This window comes from Lacerta agilis, chromosome 2, assembly GCF_009819535.1.
Source record: "Lacerta agilis isolate rLacAgi1 chromosome 2, rLacAgi1.pri, whole genome shotgun sequence".
Lineage (NCBI taxonomy): Eukaryota > Metazoa > Chordata > Lepidosauria > Squamata > Lacertidae > Lacerta > Lacerta agilis.
This window is the reverse complement of record NC_046313.1, coordinates 61,892,952-61,909,689: the sequence shown is the minus strand read 5'-3', so window position 1 is coordinate 61,909,689 and position 16,738 is coordinate 61,892,952. Positions and strand designations below refer to the sequence as shown.

Sequence of the window (16,738 nt, the reverse complement as noted above, 5' to 3'; positions counted from 1 at the left end):
CATTCACATAAAACACCTATTTTGAAACAACTGCATTGGTTGCTGATTATCTTCTGGGCCCAATTTAAGGTGCTTATGGCAAGATTCAAAGTTCTAAATGACTTGGACTCAAAATATCTGAAAATACACTTCATCTCATACCAACTGGCCTGGTCTTTAAAATCTTCTGGGGAAACCCTTTTGGGAGCTCCCACACCCAATGAGGTCTATGGTAACCAACATCTGTGGAATCACATCCCCTCTGAGTTGTGTCTCACCTCGACACAGTTTTCTTTCAAATGAAATAAAATAAAAAATTCCTTCCAGTAGCACCTTAGAGACCAACTAAGTTTGTTCTTGGTATGAGCTTTCGTGTGCATGCACACTTCTTCAGATACACAGATAAACGGAAGTCACCAGACCCTTAAAAATAGTGAGGGAGTGGGGAGGGGTATTACTCAGAAAGGTGGTGGGAATGGGTGATCAGCTTATAGGTGTGGAAAACCTGTTGACGACTGCAATTTTTACAGGTTCTTACAGGGAAAGGCAAGGGCTGAGATGGCTAAAGATAGCATTTTCATGTATAATGAGATAAGAATCCAATGTCTTTGTTCAGACCAGGTTTCTCCATGGTTTTAAGTTTGGTGATTAGTTGCAATTTTAAGTTTTAAGTTTAAGTTTTAAGACCAGGTTTCTCCATGGTTTTAAGTTTGGTGAGTAATTGCAATTCAAATGATAACTGAAGATGCACCTTTTCATCCTGGCCTTTGAGGAGAGATGAGGTGCACTGGGTATTGCTAGCACTTCATTTTTCTGTTGTTGCTGCTCCATAGCTTTATTGCTCTGTGACTGTAGTCTAGATCAGTGTTTTTCAACCACTGTTCCGCGGCACACTAGTGTGCCGCGAGATGTTGCCTGGTGTGCCGTGGGAAAAATTAAAAAATTAAAAAGATTTTTTTAAAAAAGTCAAATTTTCGCCGCGCGACCAACAGCCGAAATGGAGCTTGCGGCGCCAGCAGCCCCACCCACTGAGCAACCGCCGAGCCTTTCCTTTCCTCCCTCAGCTTGGAAACAACGGCAGCCGGCAGAGCCCAGGCGGGTTCTTACGGCGGAACCACCAACTGCAACCTGCCGGGTAGTTTCTCGCGCTGCGTGCGCAGGCGCACTGCGCCAACCCGTTGCTCGCCCTCGTCCTCTTCCCCCCACCCCCACGCATCGCCACGAGGAGGTGGGAGGGAACTCGAGTGAAAAGTCACACCCACTCCTAGGGGAGGGTGCACGCACTTAACAGTCAGGGACTGAGGCAGCGGAGGCGGGGCTAGTTTAAAAATAGTTGGGTTGCGCTGGATTCTGAGGGAGAAGCAGCAGCGCGGTTGCTGTTCTTGGGGAGCTGAACAGTCGAAAAGGGAAAAGGCAGCCAGGCTCAGGGAAGAGCTGTGCAGCTCCTTCTGATATGCCTATGTAGGCTATGTATTAAGTTGTTGGTGAGTACATAGTGTAAGCACGTCTCTTCTGGCTCTTTTTTTTTAATAAGTTAAAGCCTCATATGCCAAGTTACATTTCATTCGGGTTAAATTTTGTCTCACTGGCAATATGCTGGCCAGTCAGTGGATTCACAGTCTCTCTATATACCGGTAGCACCTTCTGCTCTGTCCGTCTTGATTCAAAGGGAAGAGCCTGGACTGTATCGCTAGCTGCCAAGAACCAGAAGAGACTTCCTGACATATGCCAAATATATCCTTAATTATATTGTACCTTTTTGTGGGTTTTAACTGGAACCTGGTGTGAGAGCCAATCCTGACTGAAAAGCAGTACATTAATAAGTTAATATTACGTAGTGCAATCCTATGTATTTTATTTAGAAGGGACTCTTATCTAGTTAATATCAGCTTTGTGTTCAGCCAAACAGGCCCTGGTTGCGCACTGAATAAAGTATGTTATAATTTTTCATATTTCTGTTTACTTACTATTTCATAATAAAGTCATTATAAAATACTTTCTTTGTGTTTATTTGATTCCTATTCAAGAGAATTACTTTATGTATAGTCAATATAGGCACAGAGTTAAATTTTTTAACATTTTCTAATGGTGGTGTGCCTCGTGATTTTTTTCATGAAACAAGTGTGCCTTTGCCCAAAAAAGGATGAAAAACACTGGTCTAGATTATATGGTTGTTGCTGTATTTTATGTTAATTTTGGTTTTCATATGCATTTTTCACACTTTTAAAACTCAGCGGAGGGCATATTTTTAAATGTTGCAAATAAACAAAAACAAAAACAAAATTAAATAAACAAACAGAGATAGTGATGTTTGGGGTTTAAATGACAATAATCTCATACATACAATAAGGAGAAATCTCAATCAATTTGGCCCGCATTTCTTGCCTTGTAAGGATACTTCAGTTGGGGCCTAAAAGCAGTTTCCCATATTTTAGAAAGCGCCGAAAGCAGATATGCAAGTGCCTCACACATATTCCTGTGTGTGCATTTCAGCAAATACACACAAGCTCAACCAATGCACATGCAAGGAGCATTTGCATCTTCTCCTGGAATAATTCCAGCTGCCCTGGAATAACTAAGCGGATCTCCAAGTCATTTGTGCATCTGTTTCTCCACACTGTCTGCAACATGCAACATCACCTTAAGATAAAACTGACTTATACAACAGAAAAAAGGGTTGACTTTATTCTTCTTATGTGGATGGGGATATGGGATGTGGAAAGAGAAGCAGGTTTGAGCAAGGACAGATGCTGCTCCCCAAGTAAGTTTGGGATGAAGGAATTCAGTCACCAGAAAAAGGAGGAATTAGCAAGCAATGATATCCTTAGAAGATAGGGGAAGTTGCATGACATTGTACAATGGATTAGTCTTACATGGGGAAGATTTTGCTATCCTTACACATGACACAGCAATTTTTGTTTTGCAAAATTGGCTGCATAAAGTTAACCATCACCAGCTCTCTCCCTTACTGAGCCAAGATTGCTTGCTGCATTACTGCCATTATGTTTTCAAACAGTAATATTTTTATTCATTAAACATCACAGTCTATGCCTAGGAATACCGTATGGCACATAAATGTTATAATTCAATGAACTTTGCCATGACTGACTGAGCTTAAATTAGCATAGCCTTTTGATTTGCAAGCACATCTTGAGCTTTGCCCTCTAGCAGAGCCTGTGACTGCAGATCAAATCAATGGCATATCCCGCTTCCAGCTGTTTTCATTTTCTAACCCCTGATATTCCATTGAGATTTCTTCTGATCTAGCCTGAATTATGTCACCTTAAGGACCTCTCTAAAGTTTGGAACAGAACCTGCATGTAATGTGTCAAGTCCCCTAGAAAACTACATATAAAGTAAGCAAAAAGGTTGCAGAGAGGCCAAATGAAGCTGGACAAGAACAACACAAGAGCACACTTTTAGGAAGGAAGGCATTTAATTACCAGTAATAATGAAACTTTATTGCCTACCACCCATAGCAAACACACAAGGGAAAATGTTGCAGTGCATCTCTGGTGTGTGTGCGCCTGAGGGGACAATTTAAGTAGTCACACCCCATCTTTTGCTTTAATGGGAAATTGGATAAATAAATGGTGGGATGAAGTTAAACATAGCTACTAGTGTTGTTGGCCTCCAGGACCAAAAATTGCATTCAACACCAGGAATGTGCTATTGCCCTCACATCCTGCTTGTGAACATACCATAAACATCTAGTTTGCCACTGTGCAGAACAGGATGGGTCTCTGGTCTGATTCAACAGGTCTGTTCTTATGATGCAGTCTCTAGTGCCCAGAAAAAAATAGCAGCATAAACCCAAGCCTACTTGGTACAGGTACAGTAGCTAAAACCAGACATGCAACTTCAACAAGAAAACATCAGTTTTTTCCTGATGTGCAGCATTGCAGACTGAAGCATTTTTACCACAGACTAAAACTGCTCTGTGGGCGCCAAGTGTAGCAGAAGGCAACCTATTGTACTGATAGTCAAGGAATAAACAGCAGAGAAGCCCAGATTGTTAAAGAAACCAGCCAATGATAGAGGGTGGGACGGATGTTGGCACCTCTTCCCAAAAAGAGTTAACAGGAGTTGTTTGTTACCAAACCAGTAACTGGCAAATTGAGTCAAAGCTGAAAATGTATTTGCAAAAGGCTTTCCAGATAAATCATCCATTCACCAGCAGCTGCACACAGATTAAGCCATGTACTTGCAGACCACTAAGTGCCACAAGCACAGAACAGGTGCACAAGTACTGATGGTGCACAAGCAAGGGAAGCCGAAGAACAGATGCACTAAAAAGGTGCTGATCATGAAAGTAAGAGCTGGAAACAAAAAATAAAGACCCCTAAACCTGTCTTCAAGTTTTATCAAGAAACCATAAGCAAGACAGCTCTGAGAACCACTATTAACTCACATAATAAAACTGAAACACAAATATGAACATTAGTACTTGCCTTGCTTCCTTTACGTTGCCTTGGATTTGCAGCTTTCACCACCTTGGCTGGGGTTGAATGCTCTAGTGAGAGGGAAGAAAAGCCAAAAAATTAATATGCTAAGTTGGTCACTGAAGCGGTTTTTAGTCCCTATTGTATCACTCCATGCAATCACACTTAACATTCATCTACCTTCCAAGGAACAACCAGGTCAGTCTCTTAAGAAAATCCAAGTCTCTCTTCCATAACTACTGGGAAGATCAGTAGATTGAAACATGATATTCAAGTTCAATATGTAGAGCCATGACTCTACTGAGATTTTTTCCCTTCTTAATAGATTGCTCTAAGCACTCTGTACCCAGAAAACGCTCGATGTTCCATCTGAGAGTAAATGGACAGCATTTATCTTCAAATAGTTCTCACCCACCCATGGGTAATACCTATGTTTTCAAGGCTGGCATGAAGACGAGTTATTACCAGCTAGAACTGGCTCCCAAGGCCAGGCTGTGAACCTGCTGTGTATCCATTCACTGCAAAGGAAATGGAAAATGCCAACTCTTGGGAGGAAGTAGGAGGTACTGCCTATTATCCAGGAGTAGGCAGTGCTTCCTACTTTCTCTCAATTCTTTCTTCAGAGGAGCCTGCCCCCTCGTGGAGGGTGTGGCAGAGCATCCCAGCAGCTGGACAATGTCAAATTGGGAGAATACCTTTATTTCACTAGTAAAATACCAGTAACCCATGAGACCAAGAATTTAAATCCCCTAAAGATGCTGAACACAACAGCAGCAGCAACAAAATGTATCAGAAGCAACTAACTATAAATCAAAATCTCAATATAAGCAGGGCAAAAGCTAGCTGCGTAGCAGCCAGAAAACAGCAAGTTGCAGAGTACTCTCCCAAACTCTGCTGCCAGCTTCTATTGCATTCCCTTAGTATGGTTTTCCCAGTATTTGGGTTGTGTATGGGTCTACAGAACTACATCCTTATGCAGGGAGCATACAGTTTTGCTTTGTTCATCCAACAGAAAAAAAGGTTGGTAAGAAGCTTACTGTGGCCCACCACTTTTTGTGGATCAGCAACCAATGCTGAGGAAATTTTTAGGCACAATGATACCAGAGTCTCTCCTGAACTTTGCTAGTAGCACAAAATCACCATTGCTGTATGAATCCTGGTATGCAACATGTGCTAATGAAGGATTAGCGTATAGACTGCCAACATTATCTACAATATGCACCTCATGGACAGAAGGCAAAATTTTTAAGTGAAAAAAGGAACACACTTCCAGGCTTTCCAAAAGCAGGGTGTCAGCTAAAAGATCTGAATTAGCATAGATACTTAACGCTACTAAAAATTACATTATTGAGCAGAAACGATTCTATTACTGTAGGCATGAAATGAGACCACAGCTGAGGAACATCACTCCTGTGTTTCTTAGTGACTGGTTATGGCCCTGGAACTGGAAGCAGGGAAGGCAAATTTGAGAAGTGCATGCAAGTGGGGAGGCTGGCACTGGCTTTTTGTTCAGTATCCTGATACCCTTTCAAGGCACTCAAATTAAAGCCAGCTCTATTGCTATTCAGCACATCCAACCATGCTGGGGGGTGTAGAGTGATTAAAATGTCCACATAGCAGATTTCAGCAACCCCTACCCCCATGTACACATGGGCTAGTCCCGCCAATTTTAACCTGCAACAAATACCAGTAAACTAAATCAGTAAAGACCAGTGCATGAAAAATAAATTACGATTTTGACTTTGTACCATACAAAAGTCTCTGGTTTCACATCAGGAACAGCTATATGCAGTACCGCTACTGGGAGAACCTTACTGTAGAGGGAGAAAGAATGCTAAAGCCCACAGCTGAACAATACCTTCACTAGAGCAATAAAAGTACTGCCCAACTATGGATTTTGGAGGGTTTGTTTCTTACAGACCAACACCGCTACTGTTGCTCATTTTTTCACTGCAGTGTTACTGTTCATTTAAAAGTTGTTTACAACATAAAGTTTGACACTGTAGTAATTCTCATGGCTTGGTTTTATACAAATTCAGCATATATAGCTTTTCCTTCCACGACGTGTTTATGGATTACAGAAAAGGAGCTCATGATTGAAGGAAAATCTGCTTTTTGACCCTAAAGAACTCAGAACTCTGAGAGCCAACGAAGGAGCAAACCCCCAATTAACATGCCACAAAGAGAAAGGAACAGCTAATTTCCCTTTAATTTCCCTTAACAATGAAAAGGCCAACAGTTCTGGTTCAAAACAAGAGAAAAAGCAGAAGGCACTCAGAACCAGCCACAGTCATTCTGTCAGACTATTTCACAAAAATGGAACAGGGCACTGACACACGAGACTCTGGATGATCCTAAATGATATTATAACTTGCAGGGATTTATTCACAACAAGCTGAGGCAGCAAAAATTCAAACATGATGGCATCGCTGGGTGGATGGAAAAAACATTCCAGTGGTTGGTTTCCAAGGGTGGCCACTTCCGACAACACTGCTGAGGATCACTTTCTAGGAAGCGTTAAAAAAAATGGGCAAGTTTTCCTAGTCTGTCAAGAACAATGTAGAGCTTCTTCCCAAAAGCAGGCTGAGCTTATGGGGCAATGACAGGAGCAATCAGCCATTCACCCTCAAAAGTCATATGAATTAAAGAGTCTTCTGCTAGAGTGCATACAATCTTTAATATCACCTTGGCTTAGTGAGATAAAGGCTGTGATAGTCACAAGGACCTATTGCTCCCTAGAGCTTTCTTTCCCCTTCCATCCATTCTAAACTTCCCCCAAGGGAGGGGAGAGGAAAGCCATAGCTTGAAAACCACTGGGCTAAACATAAAACTGCAACAACCAACAACAGTAGAAAAAGACTGCCATTCACTGCTCTGAACAGGTTTGAATTTGATAAGAACCCAAGTAAATAAGAAAGTCAAGTAACTTCTACCACACCAAAAGCCTAGCAACTTTTAATTAAGACTTACTTTTTAATTTAGGGAATGATATTGCATTCACTAATTTTGTATGGTTATGTAAATGTCACATAATATTAGCGATAAGCAAAATCCAGTGATTAGTACTGTATAATAGTATACCAACTCCTGTTTGGCATGCAACTCTCTGCTGAGATTCCAGGAACCAAATCCACCTAGTGTGGTAAAAGCCTCCCAGCAACCACTGTCAGGCACACACCACATTGGGAACTCATGCTTTAGCCAGTGTTTCCCAACTTGGGTCTCAAGCTGTTGTTGTTTTTTTTAATACAATTCCCATCATCCCTGACCACTGGTCTCACTAGCTAGAGAAAAGAGCACATTATTGCTGGAGAACTCATAACTTTCATAACCAGTTCGTGCACTTGATTTCATCACTTGATTTCTGAAGCAGAGAACAATTTGCATGTGTGAATGAGCAATTGCATATACAAGCGTAAAGACAGAACTTTTAATATTGTTTCAAATCGGTGCAGATAATCAGTGTTCAGTAATCAAGTGGTGCAAATTTCTGTGTGAGCCATTATGTGGGATTCTATTACCTAAAAAGAGTACACAGAGCTGTAACAATTCGTCTCCAGTTACATTCCCTCAGGGGGGAGCATGTTTAGGGACACATGCCAGCAATGAGTAGAGCCAGAATAAATTTTCAATGCTGCAGGATGACACCCTCTATTTGTGTTCCCATTTCCTCCATTTTTATATCTGGTTCACGCTTCACACTTTACCTCTTCCAACAGCACAGGGTGGAAATATGCACACCTGCATCATTCCATTCATTTTGACTCCATCCATTTCCATCCCTGCCCCCGCCATCATCTCTCTCTCTCTCTCTCTCTCTCTCTCTGTCTCCCGACTCCCCAAATCTTATAGCTCACTGCAAGCCACAATGCATAAAAGTAAGTGATTCCCAGAGAGGCTGATTGAAGACCAACATTGGACTGCAACAACTGTATCGTCAAATGAAAGTAGGCCAGCGGGTGGGGAAAACTGGTTCCCCACCACTACCTATAAATTATAGTTTATGTTCATTTATATTGTGCTTGTTTATAACAAAGCACTTAAAAACTTAGGGACTTCTTTACTACTGGTCCAATACTTTATCTTCACTACTTTTCTACTGGTCCAATAATTTCATGTTTTCATATCCAAACTGAGGAAGAGATGGTTCAGTTCCATCTTTTCCACCCATGCTCTCCTATAGTACCGGTAGAAGTTTTGTTCAATGGTGGACTCTATTTCATTTCATTATATTTATACACCACTTGATTGTATTAAAAAAAAAAAAAACCCACACACACCAAAAATCCAAAGTGGATTTTTTTTTACTATGTTTCTAGTTTCACTTTTAATTTAATTCTCAAAGCATGATGTGCTGTTGATGAAATGAGAGATTAGAGCATAAGGCAAAGGAGTAAAATTAGGCAGATGAGTGGAAGCTGTAGCTCCACCCTTAAGCCTCAAGGAAAAACAACTATCATCTGGCAGAAACCATTCCATCAGGCTGCAGCAGAGGAAGAAAAGGGAAGCAACCAAACTCCCACCAATTCTGCTGGAAGACCAATTCTATTTGGTTTCTCCTCTTGCTTCAACTGTTTCTCCCCCAGTTTCTCATTGTAAGAACTACGTAACATTATAAAGAACTGATACCTGAGTTTGCTTGCTTTCCTGTTCCCTCTTCATCGCTTCTTCCATTTGTATTGCATCTTTTGGACTGTAAGCGAGAGGGGGCAAGAGCTGTCTCACTTTTGACTGATACTTAAGGCTGCATTACTATAGTTCAGTCGGTAGAGCATGAGACTGAATCTCAAGGTCATGAGTTTGAGTCCCACATTTGGACAAAAAGATTACTGCATTGCAGGTGGTTGGACTAGATCAGGGGTAGGCAACCTAAGGCCCGTGGGCCGGATGCGGCCCAATCGCCTTCTCAATGCGGTCTGTGGACGGTCCAGGAATCAGCATGTTTTTTACATGAGTAGAATGTGTCCTTTTATCTAAAATGCATCTCTGGGTTATTTGCGGGGCCTTCCTGGTGTTTTTACATGAGTAGAATGTGTGCTTTTATTTAAAATACATCTCTGGATTATTTGTGGGCATAGGAATTCAATCTCCCCCCCCCCAAAAAAAAAATATATACTCCGGCCCACCACATGGTCTGAGGGACGGTGGACCGGCACACAGCTGAAAAGGGTTGCTGACCCCTGGACTAGATAACCCTTGTGATATTCTTTAAACTCTGTAATTCTATGACTCTACTAACCCAACCACACTCCACCCCACCCCTGCTAACAGCAGTGGGGCTTGATGGAGTAGCACAGCCACCTCCATAGCTCTGCTGCTTGCTCACACCAGCTAGGGCAGAAAAGGAGGGGTTAAGAAATGTCCCTCTGTCGCACCTGCTCCCAAGCTGACGTAGCAAAGAGGCCTGGATTGGGCCCGTTTCGGTGACAGGGCAACAGCAGAGCCTATTCAAAATCCTGCAGATTCTGCGCCAGGTTCAAATCACACCCTTTGGGGGGTTTCCACTGGCTATTGCTGCAGAATAGCTTGTGACTACTGTCCAGTTGCACTGGAGCCAGGCAAAGCCAAAGTAGATAGATATTTCCACCCCTTCCAGTACAGCAGATCATTGGTTTGAACTGTTCTGTAAGTCACCAATCTTTAAACAAACATAACCTAAAGATAAATAAAAAACTTTTTTAAAAGGTTGACATAATGGCATCCAGTAAAACACCTTACAGGGTATTAGTATCCTGCAACTGCTGTGTAGTGTTTTTTTTTTGCCATAGCTGTTTGCTTTAGATGTTGTGAAAGCCATATAGATAGCATTCCCAATGCTAGAATTCTCATGAATGTAATGTAATGGATTTCCGATTTGCAATGGTTAACAACTGTAAAAAAAGAAAAAAGAAAGCTTCTCTGCCACCCCATACCAGGATCAGTAGTAACTCCCCATGTAGATTTTTAGTGGTAAATGCAGATCATCCCAATACAGTAGGCAGCAGGCTCTCCCTTGAGTCATCCTTTTGCCTCTGGAATCCAGTTAACAGAACAGATTCTGAAAGTCTGAAGCCTGCTCACCTCTACTGTGAATTATTCTAACTTGCCATCAAAATAGCTCACAAAAAGTATCTATAGACCTTTTATCACCAGATGGCAGCATACTGTAAATGCAATACCAGCCCTTTCAGTCCTGCACTAACAAGGCAGACCTACTAAACAAACACCAGTTCCAGAAAGATACAGAGGGCTTATAAAAACCTGTCTGATGTTAGCAGCAAATGCATATTTAGCACACATGCATGGACAGACACACACACACAGAGAGCGAGAGAGCCTTTGAGCTAAAAGCGTGGAAAGGCAAATAATTTACATGCTCAAGGTCATTTGCTCAAAGGATTTCACTCCCATTCTAATTCAAAGGGCACCCCCCCACACACACACACACCTTTTTAAAATCAGCTAGGCCAGGTCACTATGTCTTTTCAAATCAGGCTAGAGATGGAAAGACAAGAGAGAAAAAAGTAACAGCTTTTTGACAAATGTACCTCCTCACTTGCAGCATATTAAACTGGAAAACAACAATTCAGCGGGAAATCCAAAGGTTGATTGATTGCCTTTTCAAAAACTGGTAAGTTAATCAATTAGCAGCTCTCTATATCTATAGGCTATATGCCGTATCAGAACCCTACATTTGCCACTGTAGTCTAATCTGGAAGCACACACTCAAGGTAAGAGAAGCTGTTAACATAGGAAAGAGGGAGGAGGGAATGCAAGAGTGGGCTGGTTTGTGTCACTTCCGGAAGAGAGCTGCAACCCAGCTGAATGCCACGTTAGTCCTTCCACCTGTGCCTGTCTATCATGACCATGGGCAGGGAATGTATGACATTTCTTGGGAAAAGCTACATATTTTTCAGCTGTCACAATGCGCCTCCATGAACACAAGCTGCCGGCTTCTAACAACTATCCTCACCTGGGGAACTTCACAGAGCTATGCTCAAGTTCACCCAATAGCTACAGCAGCTTAACGAGTCACCAGCAAAAAAGTAATCGAAAGGTATGAGGGTCAGACTTTTTTTATACTCAAAATGAATATCACTCTTACAAGCAACGTCTCTCTTAAGCCAAGAAGTTTCAGTGTCAAGAAGTAGTACCTCAAAACAGTGTTGCAGTATGGGAATAACTGCCACACAAGTTATTCAGGGAATGAATGCTAGTGAGCTTTCAAAGAGGGGACATCAGCCTAAAAGCACTGCAACCTTGTCCTGAGAGTGAAAGCAGGTTTTTCCAGAGCCTTAGCTCTGCCTCCCTGTGCATATACAGTCAGGCCTCTAATGAAAAGCTCGTTAACAGTTAATTATTACCTATTCAGATACATGATCTCAGCACAGACTAGCAGCCAAGGAAGGAGGGAAATGGTCACATGACCCAAATCTTGTTCTATGAAAGCAGTCAACTATATTTAGTGCTATAAATAATGCCTACATTCCCACCCTCAACCCTCCATGACAACCCAAAGAGGCCACCTATCTCTGTCCCTCGCCAAAGGAAAGCCAATCTCCTCTCTCTTGTCAGATATCTTTCATCCCCTTCTGCCAAGGTAACTGGCCTGTGCCCAACTCTGCAGAGAATGGTGCGCTCTGCATAGGAGTGACAGGCTGCAATCCAGCAATACAGGGCGATCTGTTCTACTTCTTGGCCCATGCAAATGAGAGCAACAAGTTCTGCAGCAGCCACCGTGACAAGGAGAGCAAAAAGCACAGAGGGGTTGGCAGCTGAATTCCAGAATCTAATTTAAAATGCTTGCAGTTCCCTTCAAAGCCCCAGAGACCACTCTCCCTTTTGCAATGTACGGTAGTAGCAGTGCCTTAGCTGCTTGTCCCGAGCACAGATTCTGTAGCAGAGGAGCTCAGTTTTGATGCAGGTTCATTTTCTTCAGACAGATAGCATTCCATACCAGACACAATCCTACTTGCTGCTGGAAAGTGAAAACCTAATACGCAAAGACAAGCAGTTCCCATTCAGGAGGGTACCTTAAAACTGTACAAAAATAAAGAACTCAAGCAGAAAAGCGTAACTTACATTAGTCACAGATAATTTTTTTAAATCCCATAACAGGGCAATCCAAAGATCAGCCATGCCTGGAAAGAAACAGAGTTGAAACCCCTGGATGCATTATTACAACCTTCTTTTTGAACAGTTGCCATTAGGGCATTTAAACGAGCAAAACATAGCTCTGAAGCATCCTAAAATGGCTTAGGTGTAAGCAATTATTAAAGACGCAAGACATGACTCACTCAAATATCTGAATGATATAACCAGTGTAGAAAACTATACTGTTCAATAATATATGTTTCTAATTTTAAACACTGCTTACTGGATTAACAAAAAAGTAAAACAGAAGAAAGCAGCAAAGCCTGAGAAGGTTGCGTTCTTTTGGCATGCGAAAGAGATCCTCTGCGCCTGTAGCTCAAGTACTACCTGTGTCCCAACTAGAACTAAGGTACAAATATATAATATAAATATACCATGAAATATAAAGCTATTATAATCCAACATGGATAGTTGACAAAACACAATCACTGCAAAGTTAACCTCTCAAGTGCCAGTATTTTTTTATACCCATCTTCCAGCTTTATAGTCCTGCCAAAAAGAAATCTGAAGTAAGGAAGCGTTTCAGAGCTTGTCACCACTTAGAAAGCCCTGTCTCGTATACTTGCCACCTGTCTTCTCACACTAATAGGACAGAAAGCAGGGTCCCTAGCTGAACTTAAAGACTGAGGTGGTTCATTATGCCTGGTTGTTTGGAATCAAAACCTGCTTTGAACTTGCTAATTCTGGTTGGCTAACTCCATGATTTGGGATTTGAGGTCTGTGAGCCTTAGGCTGCAATCTTAAACACCTGAGTAGACCTGCATTGGATTCTACTGTTAAATGTTCCACTGAAGAGTGTCAGAAACCCAGGATGAATGGCCTCTTTTCTTTCTGTTTTTAGATGAGTTTTATCATTTTTTAAATTTCACACAACTTTTAATGTTTCATGGTCTGCCGCTTTCAGACATCCAATTGCTTTTGCTGCTATTTTTAGTGCCTTGCTTATGTTTTTTATTGTTACATTTTGTGATTTTATTATGTAAACTCCTCTCCATAGATTTACACAAAGTAGCCCAATAATACACAAAATAATTTCAGAGCTACTTCTGTGCTTGCATTTTCTATCTACTCTGCATTAAGCTTTATGTTCACTCCACCCTCGTCTCTACTTTACACTCACAACAATTATGTGATGGTACCACAACCAGCTCAAGCATGGCTAAGCAGAAGAATCTGAACCTGGCTACCCCAGAGCTGGTTCTCTGTAAGTCACATCATGATTTGCAAACCCACCTCAACCCATGGCTTCTAATTCTACTTTGGTAGCCCACACATAATCTTCAGAAACCATGTTAGACTGTAGTTAAGCATTCTCAACTATGGCTGACCATGATGTCCAAACTGACCATAACTATGCATTAGGATGGTTTCTGTGTGATTTTCACAAACATTGCTTTCCTTTTTCACTTCTAAGAAAACCCAGTTTAGAGATGAGATGCCTTTGAAATGAGGAAATTGTGCGGAAGTCCCAAGTTATGATGCTGTTTTATTTATTATGGTAGACCTCCTTTCAATCACATTCCCTGGGCAGTATACAAAAAAATAAATAAATAAAATAGAATGTAGCAAGTATTTCTCAGGATGCATTTGGCTGAGTCTTGAGGTTAATCAGTTTAGGAGCATGTAAAGCAAAGCAAAATTAAGAATACATACTACAATTAAAAATTGAAAATAGATTTGAAATTTTAGCAATTTGTTTTGACCAGTTATCCTCCCCCCCCCTGAAATTATAAATAACACTGTTCAGATGCATTCATCCACAGTAAACCTTTATTTTCTGACAAGCTAGCACAGCCTGCAAGTTCAAATGAGCAGGAATCCTATTTACTGTACGGATCCCACAGAGAATTTGGAGAATCTGGAGATTAATAGTGGAATCTAGAAATACAAAACTGATTTTGAATTGACTCTGAAGCACCTGGCTTAATTCTCTGCTCACCTACATGTTCACTTAATTGTTCTGGGCAATTTCCACTCTTGCCTTCAACACCCAAATAGTAAAACACAGTTGATCAACCACTTTTGTCATCAAACCCAACGACAAAGCCTTCAATGCAGATCCAACCTCCATGCCTCATTGCAATTCTGCCTCAAGCATGCTGAGCGAGAAATCTGACTGCAACATGGCAGGCATATTGGATGCACTTTTATGCCAGAGGCAGCCTCTTCTGCTCCTGTGTGCAATAAAGAACTGCTGGCTGTCCCACAGGCTGGCCACCCAGGCTGCAAAAGATGACCTACCAGTTAAATACCAGGTAAATTATAACTAAACTATTATTCATTATTTATTCTTGAAGGAAGGGAACTCTCTCAGCTACATCCACTTGCCGTATTGATGCAGCACCTAAATTGGTCTGGGGCAAGGCGACTTACTATAGTGTACCACACTACAGGCCTAGAGTTCTCAACTGCACTGTGCTGTGGAGGATTTTTCAGTACCTCCCCACTCACATTCAGACCACTTCCTGCTGGGTTTAAGCCAGCAGCAACTACTACCCTCTGTAGGGGCAGCGAATCCATTAGGACAGTCCAGAAATCAACTTAATTCAGTGGTTTCCAAAATGTCCTCAAGGAGTTTCCTGTTGGCATGTCCAGCACACCAAGCCTTAGTCTCAATTGCTCAGGAAGTTAGCACAATTGTTCCACAGGGCAGAGCCTGGTCCCTGGTTTACCTAGTAACTTAGTTAAGGAAGCAGGCAGCAAGACTACTAGAATGCAGGTGGTAGAAGGCTCACATCGAATATGACTAGACACAGGTAAAAGTTCACTACTGAGCCTATTCTGTGGCCATAACAGCAAGGAAACACTTCTCTGCTAACCATCACATGCTTGGGAGTGGTGTCCAGCAGAGATATTCCAAGCAGCTCATGGCTTAGTACCACATGAAAGGATTCAAAAAACTTTCAGCGCCTGCTGTAACATGTTTGCTAAACATGTTGTCAAGACAAAATCGTTTACATTCACCTTCATCAGAGTCTAGATGCCACAATTATGGCAGTTCAGTCCGAGGATGTGTCAAAAGCACTGTCTGATGTAGCATTGTGGGATGAATTTCAGTTGATGCAGCTTGAAAATGCAAGACAAGGTGCTTGGGGCTATGTAGCCTACTTTTTGTTCACTTGATCTTTACCACTCATGGCTAATTACTAGAGATGGGGAAGATCTCCCAAGCTTTCCTCAGATTAGCATGGAAATTACCAGGGTTTTTAAAGAGAGAAATGGAAGAACTCTGATGAACCTGGACACAGACAGTCTAGCCAGTTATCCATACTTTGTTGCAATGTGTTATGAGGGACCTGAACAGACTTTGCAAGCTGCAGTTAGAATTCTAGCAGCTACTAATTTAAAAAACTAGGATCTCTAATTAGAAATATGATTTTTAAAATAATAATAATGACCTTTACTGGCTGTTCATCAACTTCCAATATCAAGTCAAGGTGCTGGTGCTCACTTTTAAACTCATCACAGCTTGGGATCCAGGTATCTAAAAGAACACCTACTCCCTACCACCCATATATCAATATTTAGTGACATTTTCCACCAATTGGAGAGGGAGATGGAAACTAGAGAAAGAACATTTATGGCTGTGTTACAGTGTCTTTGGAATTCCCTCCAATGAAATCCACTTGATTCCTTCTTTATCTTTTAAGTGCCATGCAAAAACTTTATCTGCCCAGGATTTATAAAAAAATATGTATCTGGTATTTTAAGTTTCCAATTCCTATAATTGACAGTACTTGACACTATTTGATGGTTTTAATATTGCTTTATATTTATTGTATCTTAATGCACAGAAATACCATTAGCTACCCTGGGAAGCATTGATGGTAATATGAAAATCTTTTTTAAAAAATATATCGAACCTGTGCTGTAGGTCACTTATCAAGGACAGTATACAAATAGCTAATATTTAATGATATGGTTTGAGGCCAGTAGTGTGTTTAGCATTTGGAATTGTGACCAGAGAGCATACAATCATGCTAACTGGGTTGTTCATTATACAAATTATAATTATTTGTCAATTTATGATAGCACCTCATGCATCAGATGAAGCAGGATTTACTCTATGAAAACTTTCTGGCCATTATTTTTGTAAGGCTTGCAATGTTTTATCTGCAACAAATAATATTTTATGAAAAGGGGGTAGAGAGCTTAATGCAAGTTTTAAAAACAGCCCATTATAC

The 16,738-nt window shown here is 41.3% G+C and overlaps 1 protein-coding gene across 5 annotated transcripts in view; it reads right to left on the bottom strand.

Annotated features, from left to right (window-relative positions):
• The window catches only part of LARP1 (La ribonucleoprotein 1, translational regulator), a 67,378-nt gene that overhangs the window by 29,219 nt on the left and 21,421 nt on the right, over positions 1-16,738 (bottom strand). For all 5 annotated transcript variants that reach the window (XM_033140348.1, XM_033140345.1, XM_033140346.1 and 2 more), the window contains exon 2: positions 4,431-4,492. In XM_033140348.1, the coding sequence (XP_032996239.1) occupies positions 4,431-4,492 (62 nt within the window). The remainder of the gene's footprint in view (positions 1-4,430; positions 4,493-16,738) is intronic.